This window comes from Rana temporaria, chromosome 3 (genome assembly GCF_905171775.1).
Source record: "Rana temporaria chromosome 3, aRanTem1.1, whole genome shotgun sequence".
NCBI classification, from domain to species: domain Eukaryota; kingdom Metazoa; phylum Chordata; class Amphibia; order Anura; family Ranidae; genus Rana; species Rana temporaria.
This window is the reverse complement of record NC_053491.1, coordinates 441,676,230-441,702,655: the sequence shown is the minus strand read 5'-3', so window position 1 is coordinate 441,702,655 and position 26,426 is coordinate 441,676,230. Positions and strand designations below refer to the sequence as shown.

The following is a 26,426-nucleotide window of genomic DNA, read 5'->3' as shown; positions in this document are numbered from 1 at the left end:
GCTCGATTTTTTGTGTCGTTTTTCAAAACGTCGTTTTTTGTTTCACAGAAATTGACCGTGTGTACCAAAAAACGACGTTTTTAAACCCGCGCATGCCCAGAAGCTAGTTATGAAGTGAGCTTCAATGGAAAAAAGTGGTGAAACGTAACCTCGCTTTGCTAGAGCATTGTGAAAAAACGATGGTGTGTAGGCAACATCGTTTTTGAAAATTATGTTTCAAAAACGTCGTTTTATTTCATGATTTAAAACATCGTTTTTTTTCATCACAAAAAACGTCCATCTGTATGCGGCATTAGTCGTGCTCTCCACAAATCTGGCCTTTATGGAAAAGTGGCAAGAAGTCATTGTTGAAGAAAGCCATAAGAAGATCAGTTTGCAGTTTGGCCATATAGCACCCCCTAGTGGTCACATTACAGTATAGCTATAACCAGAGATAATGTTTGTCCTGAATAATCTCTCCCTCCCCAATATTTTTATTAAAGCCCTATTACATAACGTCCCACTTCTTGCCAGTGCAGTGACATCACCACAGCTTCCGGTGGCAATGTGCCATCATCACACAGGCTGGCCTCACAGCATTCCACAACCTAGTGGTGTTTACACATCATTAGGTGAGCTCTGCTTAGTCCTAGAGCATTGCAAGCCTGGCCTGCAAAATGCACCACTGCACTAAGATGACAAGATATCTGTATTCAGTAGAGAAGGAAAGAGATAGGAAAACTGACGACAAAAAAAACAAATATAAGAGCATGCCCACTGATCAATGTTCATCATGCATAAATAGGTATGTATATATATCATTGTCCATATTGTATGGTACTAACCGTCTGCACAGACGGTTAGTACCATACAATATGGACAATGATCTATATATATATATATATACATACCAATTAATGCATGATGAACATTGATCAGTGGGCATGCTCTTATATTTGTTTTTTTGTCATCAGTTTTCCTATCTCTTTCCTTCTCTACTGAATACAGATATCGTTGTCATCTTAGTGCAGTATCCCACCCCTGAAGAAGAGGTTCCACCAATACAGACAACCTCGAAACATTGGGTTTCTGTCTTACCCTATAGACAGAGCTGGGTCCTGTATTGCAACAATTTTTTTCAACTACATTCACTTGGATGTGTTCTGTATACGTAGTAGCAGCCGTGTATACTTCTTTCAATAAATAACGTCTTAAAGAACCTTTTGGTATTATATACTTTTTATGAGGTTTAACAATCACTCAAACTAAAGTCCCACATGAGGAATCATACTCTTCGGAGTGTACCTTTATTCTTTTAATTAGGGATGGGGGTTGACTGACCTCTATATACATGCAATTGAGACACCGCCCTCTCTTCTATTTTCTCAAGGGACAGGCAACTTCTTGTTCCGGGTCACACAACATCCAGTGCATACCTCTTTTGTTTCCTCTGTTTCACAAATGTGGGAGTGCTAACATGAAGAAGCCTTGTATGGTGATCTCGCTGTCATTTGCTCTGCCTGTTTGTGCTAGTGTCAGATCTAATTACAGTTAGGCTCTCGTCTGCAAAGCACTAGACTGAGAGTAGCAGGGATTGTGGGATATATAGTTTATGCACAAGAAGTGTCAGTTCCCACACTACAGACAGAGGACATTTCTCATGTTTGAACACAAACAGAAACTTCTGAAACAGGATTGTGGAGATTTATCCTACCATAGGTTGTGCATACAGGGCAACGAATACAACTACATAATCTATGCAGGTGAAAAGCACAAAGTGCTGGTAGGAAGGTTTATAATGTCTTTAAGAAAGGTGAATTATATATATCTCACCTGCCTTGCTACTTTGCATGTGCCTCTGTAGTTCATTGAGACCTATTGAACAGCCTCTGCCCAACAGTCCCGTGCCGGTGTTTCTCTGATCTGCCTCTCTTGTTACCACCATCATAAACTGAAGGTTTTATGGACTGGCACAACACATCAGAATTGTCTTCACACTTGCCAGCCTCTTGCCATGCAGAGCCAGGCCTGTATGCCAGGTTGGTATCTTCAAAAGGCCTACATATTCAAAAGCAGCACATATCCACTCTCGAAAGCAACTTTGTGACAAAAACAATTATCTAGTATAACATGCACCATATACCTGGCCCACTCACTGTCTGCCAAGACACATTCATATTGGTCTATTATTATGACACAAGGATTTACCTGGGCAATATAGCGGTGGATATGGTAGGAAGGAGCAGGCAAGCTTTGAAGCAACCATAGTGCTGAGGTGAATCCTGATTAGAATGGCCCAGGATATGTATGTAGGTGTAGGCGCTGGATATGAAAGCTGCTGCTGCTCAAAACCAACCCAGTGCTTCAGATGTGGATTTGGCCGTGTATGGCCTTAGGCAGCATTGCTCCAGCCACACCCCCTGACATGTTTAACCCAGTTTACTGGGGGGGCTTGGTCACAGAGGACCTCCGTGACCAAGCACCTGTAGGCTGGGCAAAACACATGAGGGGACGTGGCCGGAACAGCACTAGGTGAGGCCATACACAGCCATATCTAAATCTGAAGCACTGAATCGATTATGAGCGGCATCTTACCCCAAATATGTCCACGCTTCTGAATTAGTGCCCAACGCTTGCTCCCACTTTCAGAATACTTGTAGGGACATCTGTTATCTTCCAGCTTGGAGCAGCGCTCCAAGTCCACATGTGATCACGGCTGCAAGTATGACCTCATCTCTGATAGCAGCTTACCTACTGCAAATGAGACATACAGAAGCCCAACGTTCTCTCCTATTTATTTATCATCATACAACTAAAATATGCACATATATACATTACTAAAGGGACAGGAATACATCTGCATATCTAGAAATAAATATGTTCAATATGATTTACTGATCCTCTTCTGACATTTCAATTTGATCCAAAAGATCCTCCACCGACTTTTCGATTTGCTCTAACCGATCCTCCTCTGACATTTCGACTTGATTTAACCGATCCTCCTTTGAGATTTCGGTTGGATTTAACCGATCCTCCTTTGAGATTTCAGTTTCTTTTAACTTATTTGACATTTCAATTTTATTAAATTTATCCTCCGACATTTCAATTTGTTTTAACTGATCTTTTGACATGACGACAACTGTTCTGATTCTGCTCTGATTGAGCCTCTCATTCTCCTCAGAGTGAAGATCGTTATGGGAAATGGTCCTCATGTGTGCAGGAAGGTGAGTAAACTCCTCCTCGTTTATATCAAAGTCTTTCATCTTATTCTGGAGACGCCACCAGTTTCCGAAGAAGCCAATGTCCAGCACCCTGCTGGGGAACTCTGCCCAGCGAGACTTCAGATGGGAACACTGGGAGGAGTACAGGTCACAGTCAGGATCATAAGGCGCTTCGTACATAAGAGAGAAGAGCATGAAGTTGATATGGCGCAGACGTCCCTCGTTCCTCAGCTCCATCAGTCGCTGTACGTGTTGGTCAGAACTCCCGTTTCGCGTCCAGGGTGAGAGGAGGAGGAGACAGGAGGAAGCCTCTAGCAGGGAGCATTGAAAGGAGTCCTCAGAGGGTGCTTTGGATGAACATATGCCAACACCTGCTAGAAGGGAGATGTACAGAGTGGCCTTGCCCGGGCGTTCCTTGGCACCAACAACAATGTCCTTACAGGCTTCACCATAATCACGCAGGAGGTGTTTGGTCCAGACAACTGGAAAAACAAAAGTACATAGTTAGTAAATGGAAATAAATGACAGATTGTGAAGCCACTACTGTTCCAAAAGCCTCCGTACTCCCCATTCAAGTCACACAAGTAAAAGAAACTTCTAAGAAAATATACTCAGCCTCCCTCTAGGCCAGGGATCTCCAAACTTTCTAAGCAAAGGGCCAATTTACTGTCCTTCAGACTTTTGGAGGGCCAGATGGTGACCAATGGGAGTGGAAAATGCCTTAGGACCCTTTCACACTGGTGCGTTTTTGCGGTAAAAATAGCGCTATTAAAACGCTCCCCATGCCCCTCTCCATTGAAATGAATTAAAAATGCGGTAAAATCGCGGTGTTTTACCGCGATTTTAACGCTCCGTTTTTACCGCGTTTTTTTTAATTCATTTCAATGGAGAGGGCATGGGGAGCGTTTTATGGGCGTTTTAATAGCGCTATTTTTACGGCAAAAACGTGGGAAAAACGCACCAGTGTGAAAGGGCCCTTAGACTTGGAGGTCAGCAGGAGTAAAGTAAATTCAAAGTGCCTGTGGGGCACAAAAGGAGAAGGAATAGTGCCCCATTGTTGGTGTCAGTGGGATAAATACTGCCCCAACATTGGGATGAATATTGCCCTGTCCTGGGTGTCAGCGGGAGAAAGAGCACCCCCCCGTCATTGGTGGGAGAAATCGTGCCCCATCATTGGTGTGAGTGGGAGAAATGGTGACCTAAGGGCCACATCTGGCCCGCTGTCCACAGTTTGGAGACCAATGCTTTAGATGTACAAGGCGACAGACTCTAATCTTCTCCAGGAAAAGGAAAGCACACTAGACTGATGCTCTTAAAGGGGTTGTAAAGGTACAGTTTGTTAGTTGGTCTTTCAAGAGACTCTGTCACTTTTGTCCTGCATATGCAAAGCAGCAGATTTAAAGGGGTTGTAAAGGTACAATTTTTTCCCCCTAAATAGCTTCCTTTACCTCAGTGCAGTCCTCCTTCACTTACCTCATCCTTCCATTTTGCTTTTAAATGTCCTTATTTCTTCTGAGAAATCCTAACTTCCTGTTCTTCTGTCTAACTCCACACAGTAATGCAAGGCTTTCTCCTTGGTGTGAAGTGTCATGCTCGCCCCCTCCCTTGGACTACAGGAGTGTCAGGACGCTCTCTACATTGCAGATAGACAAAGGAGCTGTGTGTTAGTGGGCGTCCTGACTCTCCTGTAGTCCAAGGGAGGGGGGCGAGCATGACACTCCACACCAGGGAGAAAGCCTTGCATTACTGTGTGGAGTTACAGACAGAAGAACAGGAAGTGAGGATTTCTCAGAAGAAATAAGGACATTTAAAAGCAAAATGGAAGGATGAGGTAAGTGAAGGAGGACTGCACTAAGGTAAAGGAAGCTATTTAGGAAGAAAAAAAAAAAATTGTACCTTTACAACCCCTTTAAATCTGCTGCTTTGCCTATGCAGGACAAAAGTGACAGTCTCTTGAAAGACCAACTAACTTATACTTACCCACCCCCGCTGCTCTGCCATAGCGCTTGATGCGTCTGGATTGTAGGGAGCATTTGATCTCCTCCTGGGATACAGTGTTTGGGTCTGAGCGGCTAAGTGCTAGTCTCAAACATTGTCCCTTCACAAGGAGGAGGAACATGTTAAAAGCTGAAAGGTATTCTGCTTATATTTGGCCTTCCTTAGTTCCTCCCTCCCAGCTTCATCAACATGCTAACTAAATCTTAAAATAAAATCCGTTTTCATTACATTATTTTAGTCCCAGCGACACAATCACTAGCTTTCTGTACTTCTCTATGCAATGACGGTGGATCATGACTGATGGGAGAAGTCAGACAAGTGCTATACATAGCTGCCTGAAAGCATCACAGCACCCTGCCTCAGTATTCCCATCCCCATTGCACGCAGCGATCTGCCTCTTGGAAAGAGTTCTGCAAATGTCAAAATGCCTTGATGGGTGATGTCAGGCTGGCACAGCGGGTGTTCCTAGGCAGGTTGTATTTGCATGAAGCATGACCCCGGGTCAGGGGTAGGCAAACTGGGGCCCTCCAGCTGCTGTGGAACTACATTTCCCATGAGGCATTGCAAGGCTGTCAGTTACAATTACTCACAGAAGCATGATGGAATTTGTTGTTCTGCAACAGCTGGAGGTCCCCAGGTTGCCTACCCTTTCCTCTAGGTCAGGGATATGCAATTAGCGGACCTCCAGCTGCTGCAGAACTACAAGTCCCATGAGGCATAGCAAGACTCTGACAGCCACAAGCATGGCACCCAGAGGCATGATGGGACTTGCAGTTTTACAACAGCTGGAGGTCCGCTAATTGCATATCCCTGCTCTAGGTAATGCCTACAATTCATGCGGAGCCTTTATGACTGAAACACAGTCCTTAGGAGTCCCAGGTGTCTCAAACTTGCGGCCCTCCAGCTGTTGCGAAACTACAAGTCCCATGAGGCATTGCAAGGCTTACAGTTACAAGCATGACTCCCACAGGCAAAGAGGCATGATGGGACTTGTAGTTTCACAACAGCTGGAGGGCCGCCAGTTTGAGACCCCCTGCCTTAGACGGTAACGCATGGATGGTGAGGAAACGGCTAGATGTTCTCCAGCTGGAAAATGAGACAGACTTCATCTAACTTGTTTGAGCTTCTAATGCACAATGTGAGAAACTCGTGGTGTGCAGAGAAGTCAGTGTAAAGGCCTGTACACACGGTCGGACTTTTTGCCAACAAACTTCAAAATCTGCAAGTTTTCAAATTTGTCCGACCGTGTGTACGCTCCATCGGACCAACTTTTTCGGGTTTTAATCGGACAAAAAGTTTGGTCTGCAAACGGACAAACTTTACGTCAACAAAAGTCCGATGGTGCCTAGTGCGACCGTGTGTACAGCAAGCCATCGGACCTTTGTACAAAGTACAAACGCACATGCTCAGAAGCAAAGACCAGCCGGAAGCGTTCTGTCTGGTAGAACTAGCGTTCGGATTTGAAAGAGCACATTCGTGACGCGGCAAGTTCTGAAATCAAGAAAAGCAGCGCACATCCTCTTCTTCTTTATAATGCAATAAAACTAAAAGCTGCTTTGCTGGTGATACTGACGGAGTAAAAACAAATGTCTTTACTTTGGATTTGTGTATTTTGGTTATATGAATCAAACATATTTCTATATATTTTTTTTGTGGGTCAAGTTAGCACAACCCCATTGTGCAACATGTCTGCTTGACGAACGGACGTTCAGAAACTAACAAAATTGCACGAAACTGAAAATTCCAAATGCACACAGACGAAACCTCTACCAACTCTCGATTAGCAGAAGGAGCCCAAAGGGTGACGCCGGAGAATTGAACTTCCTCTTTTAAACCCTCGTTGGTATGTTGAAACGTCACTACGTTCGTGTTTGTTGCCGAAAAAGTCCGAGCGTGTGTACGCTATGGGTGTGACCGGACAACTCCCTTCGGTTGGATGTCCGACCGTAGAGAGAAGCCGGTACAACTGTGCAAGATTGAAGGGAAGCTTGGAGTTCTGTTTTACCCTGCACAAGGAATCTCAGGAGGGTTTGAAAAAGAAGCAACACAATTACAAATAGGTCAGGGTTGGGCTTTTAGCAGAACCGGTCTTCCCCTAAATGGACAAAAATGACAGGCTCTCTTTAATTACCAAATCTAAGAAGTCATCTCCTTATCCTGCCTCTGTATTATCAGCACTAGGATAAGCTCAGAGACCAACAAAGCCGTCCCAGGGGGTGGCGGCAGACAAGCCATCAATTTCCTATATAAGGTCAGCACTTGCTTAACCACTTAAGGACCGCCTCCTGCACATTTACGTTGGCAGAATGGCACAGGCACGTACGTCCCCTTCAAGTGCGCACGCCCGCGACCCGGTCCAAAGCTCCGCGGACGCGGGACCCGATCGCCGCCGGTGTCCCGCGATCGGTCACAGGAGCTGAAGAACAGGGAGAGGTGTGTGTAAACACACCTTCCCCGTTCTTTACAGTGGCAATGTCACTGATGGTCTGTTCCCTGATATAGGGAAAAGCGATCAGTGACATCACACGTCCAGCCCCGCGCCCCCTACAGTTAGAAACACATATGAGGTCACACAACCCCTACAGCGCCCCCTAGTGGTTAACTCCTAAACTGTAATTGTCATTTTCACAGTAATCAATGCATTTTTATAGCATTTTTTGCTGTGAAAATGACAATGGTCCCAAAAATGTGTCAAAATTGTCCGATGTGTCCGCCATAATGCCGCAGTAAAAAAAAAAAAAAACGCTGATCACCGCCATTAGTAGTAAAAAAAAAAAAAAATATTAATAAAAATGCCATAAAACTATGCCCTATTTTGTAAACGCTATAAATTGTGCGCAAACAAATCGTTAAACGCTCATTGCGATTTTCTTTACCAAAAATATGTAGAAGAATACGTATCGGCCTAAACTGAGAAAAAAAAAATTTTATATCTTTTTTTGGGGTATTTATTATAGCAAAAAGTAAATATTGTTTTTTTTTCAAAATTGTCGCTCTATTTTTGTTTATAGTGCAAAAAATAAAAACCGCAGAGGTGATCAAATACCACCAAAAGAAAGCTCTATTTGTGGGAAATAAAGGACGCCAATTTTGTTTGGGAGCCACGTCGCGCAATTGTCAGTTAAAGCAACGCAGTGCCGAATCGCAAAAACTGGCCAGGTCCTTTACCTGCATAATGGCCTGGGTCTTAAGTGGTTAACAGGATGTCCCAGGTTCCTGGCCACGAGGAGGAAACTGAAGGCACCTCCATGGATCGGCAGACATGTCACGTTTAGGCACTTTCCAAATTTGTTGCCCAACAGTTTTGCTTCATGAGTCAGTCATTCACACATGGTGGTCTATTCATTCCCAAGTTGCAGCCCAGTCCAAAGACCAAGTTACTGACCAGTCCAAAGACCAAGTTGCTGACCGGTCCAAGGACCAATTTCTCTGACCAGTCCAGGTACTGAGGTCTCTGTCCAGTCCAAAGGACCAATGATGCTGCCATATCCACAGCCTGAGTTGCTGCCCAGTGCAAGGGCCAGGTCGGTGACCGGTCCAATTTCTCTGTCTGGTCCACAACCAGTTTATGGCCTCAGTTGCTGCCCAGTCCATGGACCAAGTCGCTGCCCAGTGAGAATGCGACCCAGTCCAAGGACCCCAACCCCGGCCCAGTCTATGGCCTCAGTTGCTGTCCAGTCCAAGGACCGAGGTCGCTGTCCAATCCAAAGACCAAGTTGCTGACCGGTCTACGGACCAATTTCTCTGACTAGTCCAATGACTGAGGGCGCTGCCCAGTCCAAAGGACCAATGATGCTGCCATATCCACAGCCTGAGTCGCTGCCTAATGCAAGGGCCAAATCGGTGACCGGTCCAAAACCTGAGATCGCAGTCCAGTTCCAAAGGGCCAAATCGCTGCCCAGTCCAAAGGGCCAATGATGCAGCCATATCTACAGCCTGAGTCGCTGCCCAGTGCAAGGGCCAAGTTGATGACCGGTCTAATTTCTCTGACCGGTCCACAACCTGAGATCGCAGTCCAGTTCCAAAGGGCCAAATCGCTGCCCAGTCCAAAGGGCCAATGATGCAGCCATATCTACAGCCTGAGTCGCTGCCCAGTGCAAGGGCCAAGTCAGTGACTGGTCCAATTTCTCTGTCTGGTCCACAACCTGATATTGCGGCTCAGTCCAGGGCCCCCTGGGCCAGTTTATGGCCTCAGTTGCAGCCCAGTCCATGGACCAAGTCGCTGCCCAGTGAGATTGCGACCCAGTCCAAGGACCCCAACCCCGGCCCAGTCTATGGCCTCAGTTGCTGTCCAGTCCAAGGACCGAGGTCGCTGTCCAATCCAAAGACCAAGTTGCTGACCGGTCTACGGACCAATTTCTCCGACTAGTCCAATGACTGAGGTCGCTGCCCAGTCCAAAAGACCAATGATGCTGCCATATCCACAGCCTGAGTCGCTGCCCAGTGCCAAGTCGGTGACCGGTCCAATTTCTAAGACCGGACCACGACCAAAGATCGCGGCCCTGTCCAAGGACCCTGGCCCATTCTATGGCCTCAGTTGCTCTTCAGACCAAAGACCCAGTCGCTGACTGATCCAAGGACTAATTTCTCTGACTAGTCCAATGACTGAGGTCGCTGCCCAGTTCAAAGGACCAATGATGCTGCCATATCTACAGCCCGAGTCACTGCCCAGTGTAAGGGCCAAGTCTGTGACCGGTCCGATTGCGGCTCAGTCCAAGGACCTCAGCCCAGTTTATGGCCTCCGTTTCTGCCCAGTCCAAGGACCAAGTCGCTGCCCATTCTAAGGACCAAGTCACTGCCCAGTCCAAGTTGCTTGCCCACTCCAAAAACTAATTTTCCTGACCGGTCCATGACCTGAGATTGCGGCCCAGTCCAAGGACCCTGGCCCAGGCTATGGCCTCAGTTGCCGTTGAGTCGAAAAGCCAGGTCGCTGCCCAGTCCAAAGAGCAAGTTGCTGACCGGTCTACGGACCAATTTCTCTGGACTAGTCCATTGACCGATTTTGCTGCCCAGTCCAAAGGATCAATGACGCTGTCCATATCCACAGCTGCCCAGTGCCAAGTCGGTGACTGGTCCAATTTTTCTGACCGGACCGCGACCAAACATCGCGACCCAGTCCAAGGATCGCGGCCCAGTCTATGGCCTCAGTTGCTCTTCAGACCAAAGACCCCGTCGCTGACTGATTCAAGGACTAATTTCTCTGACTGGTCCATGGCTCGAGGTCGCTTCCCACACCACAGTCTAAGCTGCTGCCCACTCCAAGGACTGAGTAAAAGGCAGCTCACTGTCCAATCAAAACCCCAGTCATTACCAGATGCTTGCCAGTCTTTGCCCTGTCACAGCTATAAGTCAGAGCCTAGTCCAGCATGACAGGAGGAATGGAGCACGTGTGCCCTTGACAAACATGGCGGCTTCGGTACTCTTCTTCCGCACTTACCGAACTTCTTGTTTTTCATCCGCTGCCAGAAGCCCAGCTTCACTTGCTCTGCCGCCACCGGGGCCGCACTGCTGGAGCACAACCTCCGGCATAGCACCCCAACACAACGACCGGCCATCGCTTTCCGCCAGCACCACCGCCACTTCCGGCTTCTCTGCCCTCACTGGTACTCCACTAAATACCGTCCGCTGGAAACCAGGGCGCTTCATCGGGGGTTCCGTCTTGTGCCTCATTTACTCAGGAATATTCTGTTGACAGAGTACATGTAAAAAAAAAAAAAAAAGATGAAGCAAAACAAGCCGGTATATTTGCTGCTCGAACTATATAAAGACCTCAGGGCCACAAAAAGTTTTTTTTAATATATTGAATAAAGTTCGGGAGGGCTATGCCACTTCCTCTCTGTGGGGGGGGGGGCGGGCACATGCTTTATTGGGGAAAACCCCGTTGTTGTAAGTGTAAGAGCTTAAATATCACCCATCATAATATATAATAATAATGTGTAACGTGGCAGGGCGTTCACAATCACGCTCTGAGACCAGGAACGGAATCGCCCCCCGGACGGTGGTACAGTCCAGGACAGTGGTGACGCGGCGGTGAAGTGGCAGGGGGCGGAGCTCAGGAGGGTCGTCACGTGACCGGTGAGATGTCCCTCAGCTGACATGGCGGCCCCCGACCAGCTCCAGTTCCAAGGTAATAATCCCCATAGAGACAGCGATGAGGATGACACCTCTGTGTGGTGGGAACTACAGATCTGGATATTCATCACCTACATACAGGGGGACTTGTTAAAGGGGGGCACACACCATAAACAGGGGGGAAGGATTAAAGGGGCGCTCTGTACACAAACACAGAGGGGGTATTCCCACCAAACTAATATATTATAGAGAACCCTCCGCCCATTCTTCTGGGGCTTGCTGGGGGGTCACCGGAAAATGTTAGTTGCTGAGTTCCCACATGTGTGAGACGGAAGACGGGTTTGTAGCTCTTTGGTCCGGTGATGACCATCGTATTCCTTCTCCCAAATTCTAAAAAAGTGAAACGCCCAACTAACCGACCAACCGCGTCCGTCTGTCATGGCGGCACGCTATATCTTCTATTGGTTTGGTGGCTCTGGGATTGTTTCTTTGCTCCTCGTCCAATCACAGCCTTGTGTCCGTAATCCGGGAACACCCAAAGGATCTCTTGGGAAAGGGACCATTGGATCTCCTTGGTTAGGGACCAATCGATCTCTCCAGTTGGGGACCAATCGATCTCTCCAGTTGGGGTCCAATCAATCTCTGCAGTTAGAGACCACTGTATATCTCCAGTTAGAGACCATTGTATATCTCCAGTTAGAGACCACTGTGTCTCTCTCCAGTTAGAGACCACTGTGTCTCTCTCCAGTTAGAGACCATTGTATATCTCCAGTTAGAGACCATTGTATATCTCCAGTTAGAGACCACTGTGTCTCTCTCCAGTTAGAGACCACTGTGTCTCTCTCCAGTTAGAGACCACTGTGTCTCTCTCCAAATAGAGACCACTGTATCTCTCTCCAGTTAGAGACCACTGTGTCTCTCTCCAGTTAGAGACCACTGTGTCTCTCTCCAGTTAGAGACCACTGTGTCTCTCTCCAGTTAGAGACCACTGTGTCTCTCTCCAGTTAGAGACCACTGTGTCTCTCTCCAGTTAGAGACCACTGTGTCTCTCTCCAGTTAGAGACCACTGTGTCTCTCTCCAGTTAGAGACCATTGTATATATCCAGTTAGAGACCACTGTGTCTCTCTCCAGTTAGAAACCACTGTGTCTCTCTCCAGTTAGAGACCACTGTGTCTCTCTCCAGTTAGAGACCACTGTGTCTCTCTCCAGTTAGAGACCACTGTGTCTCTCTCCAGTTAGAGACCACTGTGTCTCTCTCCAGTTAGAGACCACTGTATCTCTCTCCAGTTAGAGACCACTGTGTCTCTCTCCAGTTAGAGACCACTGTGTCTCTCTCCAGTTAGAGACCACTGTATCTCTCTCCAGTTAGTGACCACCGCGTCTGTCCGGTTAGAGACCTCCGCGTCTGTCCGGTTAGAGACCTCCGCGTCTGTCCGGTTAGAGACCTCCGCGTCTGTCCGGTTAGAGACCTCCGCGTCTGTCCGGTTAGAGACCACCATGTCTCTCCGGTTGGGGACCAATTGGATTGGTTGCACTTGTTATGTGGAATTTCTGTTTGAGTTCTCTTTGCTCTCTCTGTCTAGAGTTTGAAGAAGCTGCCGTCCTCCTGTCTGAGAACCCGACTGCCACAACCAAGAGTGCCAATGAGGAGACAAAGCCGCAGCATGCCACACTGCCCATGGGAGACGACAGCGAGGGAGAAGAGGGCGAGACCGACCAGACCGAGGTAACTGCAGTCCCCACTGAGCACCCTTTTCTGTGCTAGTATCTCCGCTATGGAATCTGGCTTCTTCAAGTGTGTGCGTAAATAATAAATATACAGCCGTGGCCAAAAGTTTTGAGACTGACACAAATATTTATTTTCACTAAGTCTGCTGCCTCAGTTTTCATGATGGCAATTTCCTTTTACTCCTGAGTGTTATAAAGTGTGATCAGATAAATTGCAAAGTCCCTCTTTGACAAAGAAAAGTTTAAACCCCAGCGCCTATGGATGCAAATAGGTTGTTCAACCATGCACCAGCTGCACTAAAAAAATCCTAAAAAGCAATAAACAATATAAAAACAATTTGCTGTGCTTAGTGTAGGTATTTGAATACACACATACACACATACACACATACATACATACATACATACACACACACATACGTACATACATCTTTATCTTAAACAGTCCCAATAAGTGATGCTATAAGGTGCTCGTGCCTAATAACGTATCCCTGTGCAGATGTGCTCAGACTGGGTGCCCCACATGGATTTGCACTCACCCCTATGAATTGACCACCTATCTCTAGTGTGATCTTTCAAGTGTGTGGGGATACCCCTGTGGATGTCTGTTGGCTGATGTCTCATGCAGACAAATGCCTCATGTAGATGAATGGAAATGACAAAAATAAATCATCATTGCGGCACTGATGGGCACTTATGGGTGGCACAGATGGGCACTGATAGCTGGGCACTGGGCATGGATGGGCACTGAGGGGTGGCACTGATGGACACTGAGGGGTGGCACTGATGGCATTGTTGGGAATCACTTCAGTCAGTGCCCATGTTGCCAGTCAGTGCCCATTTGTGGGCACTGATTGACATCTATTGTGCTCATTTTTTTTATTGTTGCCTTATTGCTTTATTGGGTCCTGGCTTAACGGCTCTTCCTGTTTACATCGTGATTAGACACGGCTGATCTCGTGGTAAAGAGCCTCCGCTGGAGGCTCTTTACCGAGATCGGAGATGCAGGGAGTCAGACTGACACACCACATCACCGATCGCCGCGCTGCGCGCCCCTAAATTATCCTGCTGGACGTCAATAGACGTCCAGTCAGGATAACACAACCACTTCCCGGACATGAATATACAATTGACCGGGCGGGAAGTGGTTAAAGACGATTATGGGGTAATTGGCCCAATCATAGAAGACACCGCTCTCTGCGTTCGGGTCGATTCCTGGATGTGCGTATGGGCGGAAGTATGACGCAGTAAAATCTTGACGCGTTTTGGCCAATCACAGGGCCATCATCAGGAAGTTCCTGGTCCGACTACTCCATAATCTAATCACCTGCTATAAATGCCGGGTGCCAGGATTTAAGCACTTTCAAATGTGAGTGGAAGTTTTAATATTGTTTTTACCAAATAAAATCTTCTTTAATGGCACCATTCCTCTGCCAGACACAGCTACGTGAATGGTCCCATTAAAGTGTTACTAAACCCAGGACTCTGCATTTACTATATCTCATCTCCCACAGTACACAGAAAATTGAAATGCTGTAGTTTTAGTAAATATAAACTGCTAACAACCTTTTCTCATGAGCAGTCTTGTGACTTCTATCAGTGTCTGGTTAACCACTTAAGGACCTTTTTTGAATTAAAAAAATAAGACCCTAGTAAAGTTAGCCCAATTTTTTTTATATTGTGAAAGATAATGTTACGCCGAGTAAAATGATACACAACATGTCACGCTTCAAAATTGCGCCCGCTCGCGGAATGGCGTCAAACTTTTACCCTTAAAAATCTCCATTGGCGACGTTTAAAAAATTCTATAGGTTGCATCTTTTGAGTTACAGAGGAGGTCTAGAGCTAGAATTATTGCTCTCATTCTAACGATCGCGGCAATACCTCACTTGTGCGGTTTGAACACTGTTTTCATATGAGGGCGCTACTCACATATGCATTCGCTTCTGCGCACAAGCTCGTCGGAATGGGGCGCTTTTAAAAACCATTTTTTGGGGGTTTTCTTATTTATTGTTTTAATTTTTACACTGTTTAAAAAAAACAAATGGGCCACTTTTATTCCTATTACAAGGAATGTAAACATCCCTTGTAATAGAAAAAAGCATGACAGGTCCTCTTAAATATGAGATCTGGGGTCAGCATGGTTTGTGCCCATTCGTTTTGTATAGAAGTAAAGCACACCACTAATTATTGGTACTTGGTATCGGGGAGTACTTGATAGAAAGTATCGGTACTTGCTGATTCCAGGCATCCCCCACACAGGCATTCCCATTCATGGCAGTTGGGATGCAGCGGCTGCATGGCCCCAAATCCAACAGTCTGCATTCAGGGCCTATGCACTCTAATGGATGTCAGATTGGGAGCATTAGCTTTGTCTGTGCAGCCGATGCATACCAATTGATGTGAACAGGAATGCCTGCACGAGGATGTACACGCAAATATCGCTGTCACACTGGTATGACGCAGTAAAATCTTGACACGTTTTGGCCAATCACAGGGCCATCATCAGGAAGTTCCTGGTCCGGCTACTCCATAATCTAATCACCTGCTATAAACGCTGGGTGCCAGGATTTAAGCACTTTCAAATGTGAGTGGAAGTTTTAATATTGGTACGCACTATACATTTATTTTTTTCCGTTCAACCCAGCAGGCTAAACAAAAAAAAACTGACAGATCACTGTACTAAAGTCAATTGTGTTAGTACAGCGATCTCCCCCCGCTGTGCTATTGTATACAGAGATACCTTCATATTGCTGGATATAGAATGCTGTGTCCTGAACATAAATACATGTTTGTTTTCATCTTCCCTCCCTGCAGCTCCTCTCACCCCAGAAGAAATCCGCAGGTTTCTGGACCTTTCAGTACTATCAGGACCTGTTCGATGTAGACACATACCAGGTATTGGACATGTAGTTGGATAAAATAGAACACATCATGATAGACTCACATGTTGCAGGAAGGTGCGTAGGATGCTGGGTTTTGGCACCTGGTGCTGGTGGCTCACAATGTAAGGCTTTCCGTGGCACTAGGAACAGTGGCGTCACTAGGGGGTGGTGTCACCTGGTGTAGTAAAACATGGGGGGTTTATTTACTAAAGGCAAATCCGCCAGTGCAGGTCCACTGAAGAGAAGGGAAATCCCCACTGCCAGCTGAAACGTCATTGGTTGTTAAGGACGCGGCGGCCCCGCTCCTTAACAGCTAATGACTGCCTGCGAAATTATTTTGTATACATTTCATCTGTAAGTGGGGGAATCGCGCTGACAGATGAAAGAGGTATCGGTTTCAGGTATCGGCGCATTTGCACTGATACCCGGGGCGGTGAGGGAGAGAAAGTGGTGAGAGGGGAATGAGGGAGGGAGGGGAATGAGGATGAGAGGCTCCTCTTCTGTTTTTCTGCCGGTACTCTGAGAGTTTGCTTGGCCGTAACTTTTCTTGCAGACTCTGATGTTGTTTCTTGATTTAGGTGCTGGACAGGATCCGAGCTTCCTTCATGCCTGTTCCTGGGAAGAATTTTGTCAGACATCATTTGCGGAATCATCCTGATCTTTATGGTAAGGTAACAACTTGCCAATCAGACCAGTTCTGCCATTACTCTTTATATATATATATATATATATATATATATATATATATATATATATATATATATGATCAGTGTTACTTAGAACCCCCAACCATTATATATGTTTTTTTAGCAGAGACCCTAGGTAATAAAATGGCGGTCATTGCAATTTTTTATGTCACACGTAATATTCCCTCCTAAACTTGGTGTGCGTTTTATATGCCGATAAATACTATATATATATATATATATATATATATATATATATATATATATATATATATATATATATATATATATATATATATATATATATAATATTATTATAATTTTTTTTCTATTTTTACACTTTTTTTTACCATTTTTATTCCTATTACAAGGAATGTAAATATCCCTTGTAATATAATTAGGGCATGACAGGTCCTCTTTACAGAGAGACGTGGGGGTCTACAAGTCCCCACATCTCTCCTCTATGCTGGAAAGCCTGAGATCAATAAAAGAAAATTGATCTCAGGCTTTCCAGCTAAAAAAAAGTCAGTGTTTACAACATAACGTCACTTCTGGCCTACAAGGTTCATAGAGATGGCTGGGGACAGCCTGGTCCTTTGGTCAGCTCTATGGTAAACCGCAGACGGTTTCATTCTCCAGTTCCCCCGATCACACGGGAGAGACTGGAGACGCACCGGAGGGCTCCTTTCCATTGCCTGTAAAAGCAATTAAGCAGCTGAACAGACGCTATGATTGCTTTTTATATTGCAGGGAATCGCCTGCTGAAAAAATTGATATCGAAAATGTTGCCTGCAGCTGCACCCATTATTCAGATATCGCCACTTAAAGCCCACAACGTCGTATGACTGTTTGGTGGGCACGTGGAACTCCAGTAAAAAAATAAATAAACAGCATGACTGAAATAATTACCACTAATCCTAGGCCCAGCTTGCAGCTGATTACTGTAAAAATGATCCGCTGCATCCCACCATCATGCCTCTGTGAATGACAGTTCTGGCTATAGTACAAAAAAAGGATTATGTTCACTCTCCCCTCATCCATTTGCAAAAGCTTTGGCATCCTTTCAGAAAATGCAAGGGGTTCTGTGAAAAGAAGGGGTGGGTAAACGGCAGAATCTCACCTTTTCCATTCACAGAGCGCCTTGCATTCTTTGGGGAAACAAATACAAGTTTTTTTGTGAATGTAGGAGGGGAGAGTAAATGGCTCAATCACTTGCAGTGCCACAACAAGAGTAATTTAAGGGTTGTAAACCCCCGTGTTTTTTCACAATAATGCATCCCTGATGAAAAAACTTCTTCTAGTGACCGGCTTTACTAGTGATTGGTTTTTCTCACCTGAGCCCTGGAATTTCCCATGGCGGAGACGTGCTCTTCCCCTCTGCCAGGGGTTGAGATTGGATAGGCTCTTGATTGGATAGATTGATAGCAGTGCAGCCATTGGCTTCCGCTGCTGTCAATCAAATCCAATGACGTGGGGGGCGGGGCCGAGTCCTACATTCGGTGGCTATGGATGCCGAATGATGGACTCGTGACCCACTGCCCCCCACCGGGATATCGCTTCTCTTAGAGGGTTATACGATGCTGGGAGCCACAGAGGGACCCCAGAAGACGAGGATCGGGGTCACTCTTTGCAAAACAAACTGCAGAGTGGAGGTAAGTATGACATGTTTGTTATTTACTTACAAAAAAAAAAAGAATAAGAAAACTAATTTTTACAGTAAACAGCACCGATCTTCACCTCAGATGCCAATCGTTAGAGGTAACAGTTCAGTTGTGCACTTTCCCAAAAATCTTTTATTTATTTTCCCTAAAGTTGACTCGCATGAAGAGTGCAGACAGACAAAATAACACCAAAGAGACATGAAACACTTTGTATGTGTGTTTTATTCCGGGCCTTTATCCAGCATCTCTCTGTTTGTCAGGGCCCTTCTGGATCTGTGCCACACTTGTTATCACTGTCACAGTGGTGGGGAACCTTGCCACCTTTATCCAGATGTATGGCAGACCAGATTACAACTACAGCGCCCAGTTTCACAAAGGTGAGAAATATGAATACGTGAGGATGGCTGTCACTGATCTATGTATATTGTTGTCTCTCTGCTACCTACCTGGCTGATGTGTTGTTCATTCTGTGACAGTGACCGTTGCTGGGATCGCCATATACAGTTATGCCTGGCTGGTCCCCTTATGTCTGTGGGGATTTCTGCAGTGGAGGAAAGGAGTGATCCCAACAGTGGGGACCTACAGCTTCATGGAGACTGTGTGTGTCTATGGCTACTCGCTGTCTGCATACATTCCTTCTACTGTGAGTATTCGTACAGAGGAAATGTCACATCCATGGTCTCTGCTTTATTCACACTCTCGCTTTCTTTCTGGATTATTTCTTTATTTTTCCCCATCTTCCACTCTCTTCTGTTTTTATCTTTCTTTTCTTTTTTTTTTTCTTTCTTTCTCTCTCGTTCCTCCCTTTTCTTTCTTCTCTTGTTCTGTTTTATTCTTTCTTTTTTCTTTCTCTCTTTCTTTCTTTCTTTCTTCTCTCTCTGTTTGCTTTCTTTCTCCCCTCCTTTTTTTCTTTAATTTTATTTTTCTTTTCTTTATTTCTTTCTCCCCTCTTTCTTTCCCCCCTCCTTTTCTTTCTGTCTCCTCTTTGTTTTCTTTCTTTCTCCTCTTTCTCTTTCTTTCTCATCTTTCTTTCTTTCTCCTCTTTCTCTTTCTTTCTCCTCTTTCTCTTTCTTTCTCCTCTTTCTCTTTCTTTCTCCTCTTTCTCTTTCTTTCTCCTCTTTCTCTTTCTTTCTCCTCTTTCTTTCTCTTTCTTTCTCTCTCTTTCTCTTTCTTTCTCTCTCTTTCTTTCTCTCTCTTTCTCTTTCTTTCTCTTTCTTTCTCTCTCTTTCTCTTTCTTTCTCTCTTTCTCTTTCTTTCTCTTTCTTTCTCCTCTTTCTCTTTCTTTCTCCTCTTTCTCTTTCTTTCTCCTCTTTCTCTTTCTTTCTCCTCTTTCTCTTTCTTTCTCCTCTTTCTCTTTCTTTCTCTCTCTTTCTCTTTCTTTCTCTCTCTTTCTCTCTCTTTCTTTCTCTCTCTTTCTCTTTCTTTCTCCTCTTTCTCTTTCTTTCTCCTCTTTCTCTTTCTTTCTCTCTCTTTCTCTTTCTTTCTCTCTCTTTCTCTTTCTTTCTCTCTCTTTCTCTTTCTTTCTCTCTCTTTCTCTTTCTTTCTCTTTCTTTCTCTCTCTTTCTCTTTCTTTCTCTCTCTTTCTCTTTCTTTCTCTCTCTTTCTCTTTCTTTCTCTCTCTTTCTCTTTCTTTCTCTCTCTTTCTCTTTCTTTCTCTCTCTTTCTCTTTCTTTCTCTCTCTTTCTCTTTCTTTCTCTCTCTTTCTCTTTCTTTCTCTCTCTTTCTCTTTCTTTCTCTCTCTTTTTTTTCTTCTTTTTCTCTTTTTTTTCTTCTTTTTCTTTTTTCTTTCTCCTCTTTCTTTTTTCTTTCTCCTCTTTCTTTTTCTTTCTCCTCTTTCTTTCTCCTCTTTCTTTTTCTTTCACCTCTTTCTTTTTCTTTCACCTCTTTCTTTTTCTTTCACCTCTTTCTTTTTCTTTCACCTCTTTTCTTTCTCCTCTTTCTTTCTCTTTCTCCCCTCTCTTTCTCCCCTCTCTTTCTCTCTTTCTCCCTCTTTCTCCCCTCTCTTTCTTTATTCTCTTTCTCCCCTCCTATTTCTTTATCTCTCTTTCTCCCCTCCTATTTCTTTCTCTTTTTTTTTTTTTTCTCTCCTTTCTTCCACTTTTTTGTTTTTCTCTTTCTCTCTCTCTCTCTCTCTCTCTCTCTCTCTCTCTCTCTCTCTCTCTCTCTCTCTCTCTCTCTCTCTCTCTCTCTCTCTCTCTCTCTCTCTCTCTCTCTCTCTCTCTCTCTCTCTCTCTCTCTCTCCTTCTCTCTCCTTCTCTCTCCTTCTCTCTCTCTCTCCTTCTCTCTCTCTCTCCTTCTCTCTCTCTCTCCTTCTCTCTCTCCTTCTCTCTCTCTCTCTCTCTTTCATTCTCTCCTTTCTCTTCTTTCCCCTCTCTTTCATTCTCTCCTTTCTCTTCTTTCCCCTCTCTTTCATTCTCTCCTTTCTCTCTCTCTCTCTCTGTTTTTTTTTTTTTTGTTTCTTTCTCCTCTTTCTTTTCTTCTTTCTTTTTTTCTTCTTTCTTTTCCCTTCTTTTCTTCTTCTTTCTGTCTTTCTTCCTTCCTTCCTTCCTTTTTACACCAATCAGCCATAATATTGGGAAACGCTAACATAATATTGGGAAGTTTTACCAAGCCGTCAGTAGCAAATCACTGCCTCTGCCGGCTTTCCTTCTTCCCATATTGCATTCCTGGTGCCTTCTGTTTCCCAGGTAAGTGACGCAGTTCTGATGCTCGAATGTAAATGTCCTTTTTGTAGGCGCTTTTAGCTGTGGACTCTGGTTAGTATGAGCACCCTGAGCGTTCTGCGGCTACATAGCCTTGTATGCAAAAAAAATAAACTGAGTCACTGTGCGTTCTGACACCTTTTCAGCAATTTGAGTTACAGTAACTCGTTTATTGGATTGGGCTACACAGGTCAGCCTTTGTTTCCCCACGAGCCATAACGTTTTTTCCTGGTTCACCAGTTTTCCACTTTTGGCTGGTCCTGACCACTGCAGACCCGGGAACATCCCACAAGAGCTCCAGTTTTAGAGTTACTTTAACCCGGTCATCTAAACATTACAATATAGACCTTGTCAAAGTCAAAAACAGCTTTATTTAATTTTTTTAGCACATCTTTAACTCTAGAGATGTTCAAGGTAACGTTTCATGCTGTCCTTTAGTAAAAAAATAAAACGTTGTTAGAGCCATTATAATGATGCAACATTTGTTCTTTCCCTTTTTAGCTTCTCTGCGTAGTCCCATATGAAATATTCCGCTGGATCATTCTTCTGCTGGCCATGTGTCTTTCTGCTTTTGTCCTTGTTCTGGCTTTCTGGCCGCACATCCGCAGAGACAACAAGATGGTGGCTATAGGGATGGTAACAAGCATGGTGCTTCTACATGTGCTGCTACCTGTGGGCTGCAAGGTGCGTACACTTCGAGAGAACTAGTATTCTGAGTACACATCTGTCAATGACCTGACTTGTCCAAGGATGTGTAATTCTGTTCAGTCAGATTTACATTGTTTTAACCACCAGGCTTTTTCTGGCATTTTTTGTTTACAAGATTAACTAAATGAAGTAATACCTCGGATTGGCAGTAATGCCTCGGATTACCAATGTTTTGCAATACGAGCTATTATTTAATTTTTTTAAATCTGACTCGGTTTGCAAGCGTTGCCTTGCAAGATGAGCAGGATTCAAACCAATGGGGTGTGCAGTACCGCATTTGGCCAGAGGTGCGGGTGCGCCGGAGACACTCAGAAACACTCTGTTCCCGTTGCCTCCCCACCTCTGGCCACATGCGGTACTGCATATAATAGCAGTCACTGTGGAACACATTGTCTGAGTTTCTGTTGACTCCTATGGGGAAACTCGCTTTGATATACAAGTGCTTTTGGATTACAAGCATTCTTCTGGAAGAAATCGTAATCCAAGGTACCACTGTGTATATAATATCATTTTAGCAGACACTCTAGGGCAGGGATCCTCAAACTACGGCCCTCCAGCTGTTGTAGAACTACACATCCCATGAGGCATTGTAACACTCTGACATTCACAGACATGACTAGGCATGATGAGAATTGTAGTTCCTGAACAACTGGAGGGCCGTAGTTTGAAGACCCATGCTCTAGGGAATAAAATGCAGATCGTTGCAACTTTTTGTCACAGTATTTGCACAGCAGTTGTATTTTTTCTAAAAAACAAAACAAAAAAAAACATATACCCCACTTTTTTGTAAAATATGAAAGATGATGTTGCGCCAAGTAAATGGATACCCAACATGTTGCGCTTTCAAAATTGATCTGACTATCCTTTAGCTGCCTGGGATGCACAGATGTTTGTACACTGGCAAGTAGGCATCCTGTTGAAATCAGTGGTACTGGCTGAACAGACCTCCACACACATCCCGGAGTTCGGGTCTGATGCATGGATCAAAGCGCAGTTTGTCTGCATCCTGATCTGTGTGTTGGATACACACCCTGTGATGTGTGAAGATCTGTGCAGTCGGTATCTGGCATTGATTTCATCGGGTGACCTGTGCATCCCAGGCGGCTGAAGATGGCCCTTTGCACAGATTGGTATGCCCTTGTGAATGAGGCCCTACATTGTACTGTAAGTCCCCAGCTTAAAGTTGAATTCAAGCCTCACATTTCTGGTTGGTGGGAAAAAACGATGTTGTCTTCCCGTCCCTTGTGTACATCTAACTTTATTTGAAGAGTATTAGAGCCGGCACACTTCCTGCCTGCAGATGCCCCACAAGACTGTCTATGACACCTTCTCCTGGGCTTTGAAACAAATGTCTTGCTCTCAGTGTGACTCAATGGGTAGAATGGACTTTCTGTATGAGATGATGGTGTGTGCAGTGTTATTCGGGAGTATTTGGGGTATAGAGGTGGACTCGGACTAGTATCTTATGCTGTGCACTGTGATCGGGGCTGCAATCACATAGCATGGGCTTTACGGTCTTCTGCAGGTCAAATCTAGGTAAAGCTGCGGGCATTAGTTTAGATAAGTATATATTAGGGGTGCAACGGATCAAAAAACTCACGGTTCGGATCGTTCCTCGGATCAGGAGTCACGGATCGGATCATTTTTCGGATCGGCAAAAAATCTCCCCCACTGTAATATCCACATTACCCCCTCGGTGCAGACATCCCCCCCCTCCTCTTAGTACAGAGACACCCCCCTCCTCTCAGTACAGTGACCCCCCCCTCCTCTCAGTACAGTGACCCCCCCCTCCTCTCAGTACAGTGACCCCCCCTTCTCTCAGTACAGTGACCCCCCCTTCTCTCAGTACAGTGACCCCCCCTTCTCTCAGTACAGTGACCCCCCCTTCTCTCAGTGCAGTGACCCCCCCCCCCCAGCTAGTACCGACAGACGAGCGGCGTGTCCCACAAGTGCGGGCTCCTCCTCTGTGGGTGTAAACAGAGGAGGGCCGCCGCCGGGTGTACCAAGATGGCCGCGGCTCCGGAGCTAGGCCAAAGCCGCGGCCTTTCCTAATGTTACGGCGGAGGCTCCGGAGCTAGGCCGAAGCCGTTCGGATCACGGATCAACTGTGATCTGTTGCACCCCTAGTATGTATGGTGTTTGCAGAATGTAAATCACTGTTGAGTGGGTGTTACTGACTCCTCCCACAGGCCTGTGTAAAGCAAGATGAAAAGACCAAGGATGGTCATGTGACCTCACTCCATTTTTAAAGGGACTCTGTCATAAGAGAAGTGGGGAGGCTTCCTTTATGAAAGTTTTGGACGCCATCTTAGAGATCCATGATGTGCTGGTAATATATGCCTCAATGCCCTTGCTATAGGTGTAGGCCATTACATACCTTATAAAGCCTGACTGAAATACTCCCAGGACGTTTCTAAGTGAGGCCTAGTCATTACTGCTCACCTCCACCATCACAGGAGTGAGCTCTCGAACCTTGGCAACATCCTGGGGTTTTTTCCAGTCAGGCTTTATGAGGTATGTAAATGGCCTACACCTATAAAAGGGCATTATTCATCTTCAGTCAGAGATGCTTATCTGCAGTTTTTTAGAAAGGTAAACTAACCCTTTTAACCGCTTGCCGACCAGCCGCAGTCAATATACTGCGGCAGGTCGGCTTCTGCCCGTGAATCACCGCAGCGGTACGTCTTTCCCTTTAAGAGCTATAGCGGGCAGGCGCCCACTGCACAGCAGGGAGCTGATGCGCACCGATACGATGTCTGCCAGCCAGCCACCCACCCACCTGTGACTGCTCCTCAGAGAGCCAGAATGGGGATCTGTCAATGTATACAAACAGATTCCCGTTCTAACAGGGGAGTACAGAGAGATTGTCCATTCCTAGTGATTAGGAACAGCGATCTCTCTCCTCTTCTCAGTCCCCTCCCCCCACAGTTGGAAACATCTCCCAGGGAACACACTTACCCCTTGATCGCCATTAGTGTTGGCCCTTCTTTGCCAGTGACATTTTATACAGTAATCAGTGCATTTTCTTTATAGCACTAATCGCTGTATAAATGTCACTAGTCCCCAAAAATGTGGCAAAAGTGTCCAAACTGTTCATCGCAGTCCCGCTAAAAATCACTGATCCCCGCGTTTACTAGTTTAAAAAATAAATCTATCCCATAGTTTGTAGACGCTATGGGCCAGATTCATAAAGAATCGCGGCGGCGTAACGTATCGCCTTTACGTTACACCGCCGCAAGTTTTCAGCGCAAGTGCCTGATTCCCGCGCAGAACGTTCTGCGCATGCTCCGTTAGGAAATTTCCCAACGTGCTTTGTGCGAAATTACGGCGCCCCGACGTATTGTTTGAACGGCGACGTGCGTAACGTATTTTCCGGATTTCCTAGGAAAAAAAAATAATAATTTGAAATTCGACGCGGGAACGACGGCCATACTTTAACATGGCTGTTCTAAAGTTAAGCCATGAAAAAACGACTTGCGACAACGTAACGCACGCGAGTACCTTTGTGGATCGCCGTAAAAGCTAATTTGCATACCCGACGCTGGAAAACGACACGAACTCCACCCAGCGGCGGCCGAAGTATTGCAGCCTAAGATCCGAAGGCGTACAAAGCCGTACGCCTGTCGGATCTTAGCCAAATGCCGTCGTATCTTGTTTGTGAATCACAAATTAAGATACGACGCGGCAAAATTGAAAATACGCCGGAGTATCGGTAGATACTCCGGCGTATTTCTTCTGTGAATCTGGCCCTATGACTTTTGTGCAAATCAATCAATATACGCTTATTGCAATTTGTTTTAATTTTTTTTTTTTTTTACCAAAAATATGTAGAATACATATTGGCCTAAACTAATGAAGACTTTTTTATTTATTTTTTTGTTGCTTTTTTTTTGGGGGGTTTTAGAGCGAAAAAAAAACAAAAACCGCAGAGGTGATCAAATAGCACCAAAAGAAAGCTCTATTTGTGGTAAAAAAAAAAAAAAAAAAAAAAAAAATAACCGTGCAATTATCAGTTAAAGCGACGCAGTGCCGTATCGCAAAAAATGGCCTAGTCTTTAAAGGGGACAATCTTCCAGGGCTGAAGTGGTTAATGATCAAGTTTATATTTCTTGGTCAGGATTGCAACTGTTTGTAGTTCCAGGAAGGAATGTACAGCAGCGTTTTGTATAATGGGCGCCTTCTGTCTTTCCAGGCATACTTTTTCCCAAGAGTGGAAGAACACGGTCCAGAATCACCCGTTGGAACCTCCACCACGCCGAAAGCTCCCACTACTTCACAGAAGATGTGATCGTCTCCCAGATTATAATGACTATTCAATGGACAGAGTGTGTACATTGCAGCAGCCAGCTCTGCCTACTGTACCACCTATTCTTAGACTGTGTATAGAACATTGGAGTGACTACTCACAGAAGACACGGCTCAACAAATGTATTTCTCTATTTTTACTGGTTATGATTCTTTTACTGATGAAGATAATTTAAGGTTTGATTAATAAAGACCATTTTTTTTTTCTCCTATAAAATCTACACTTGGCAAGACCCTTCCAACACAAGCTGGCACCACTTTACTGCACCATCTGTGTGCCTGCTACCATACGTAGACTGCTACCGCTGAACTCCACTTTTTCACTTCCGTTTATCCAGACACTTCAGTATCTGAAAACTAAAAATTGTGAACAGGCAGGTTCTTTATTGCAAAAGAAATACATGATAAACAATTTATTGAAAGAGACATCAACATTCCTTCTGCAATAAAATACACTTCTCTGCCTGTTCACAGTACACT

The 26,426-nt window shown here is 45.2% G+C and overlaps 2 protein-coding genes across 2 annotated transcripts; one reads left to right on the top strand and one right to left on the bottom strand.

The window, feature by feature from the left end:
* Positions 1-2,757: 2,757 nt before the first annotated feature.
* TIMM29 (translocase of inner mitochondrial membrane 29) lies at positions 2,758-10,894 on the bottom strand. Its single transcript, XM_040346460.1, has 2 exons — positions 10,636-10,894; positions 2,758-3,682 (listed from the first exon to the last, which is right to left on the bottom strand). Exons 1-2 carry the CDS (start codon positions 10,751-10,753, stop codon positions 2,871-2,873), a joined length of 930 nt encoding a protein of 309 aa, XP_040202394.1. The 5' UTR covers positions 10,754-10,894; the 3' UTR covers positions 2,758-2,870.
* Positions 10,895-11,217: 323 nt separating this feature from the next.
* YIPF2 (Yip1 domain family member 2) lies at positions 11,218-26,163 on the top strand. The gene is made up of 8 exons (XM_040346459.1): positions 11,218-11,325; positions 12,855-12,997; positions 15,817-15,897; positions 16,463-16,550; positions 18,492-18,608; positions 18,708-18,874; positions 21,435-21,617; positions 25,834-26,163. Exons 1-8 carry the CDS (start codon positions 11,295-11,297, stop codon positions 25,927-25,929), a joined length of 906 nt encoding a protein of 301 aa, XP_040202393.1. The 5' UTR covers positions 11,218-11,294; the 3' UTR covers positions 25,930-26,163.
* The last annotated feature ends 263 nt before the right edge of the window (positions 26,164-26,426 follow it).

Excerpts from the sequence above, each read along its gene's own strand:
- TIMM29 (XM_040346460.1), bottom strand. The coding sequence starts at position 10,753 with ATGGCCGGTCGTTGTGTTGGGGTGCTATGCCGGAGGTTGTGCTCCAGC. Across the intron at positions 3,683-10,635 it reads GATGAAAAACAAGAAGTTCG|TTGTCTGGACCAAACACCTC; the intron begins GTAAGTGCGGAA and ends TTGTTTTTCCAG.
- YIPF2 (XM_040346459.1), top strand. The coding sequence starts at position 11,295 with ATGGCGGCCCCCGACCAGCTCCAGTTCCAAG. Across the intron at positions 12,998-15,816 it reads GCGAGACCGACCAGACCGAG|CTCCTCTCACCCCAGAAGAA; the intron begins GTAACTGCAGTC and ends CCCTCCCTGCAG. Across the intron at positions 21,618-25,833 it reads TGCTACCTGTGGGCTGCAAG|GCATACTTTTTCCCAAGAGT; the intron begins GTGCGTACACTT and ends CTGTCTTTCCAG.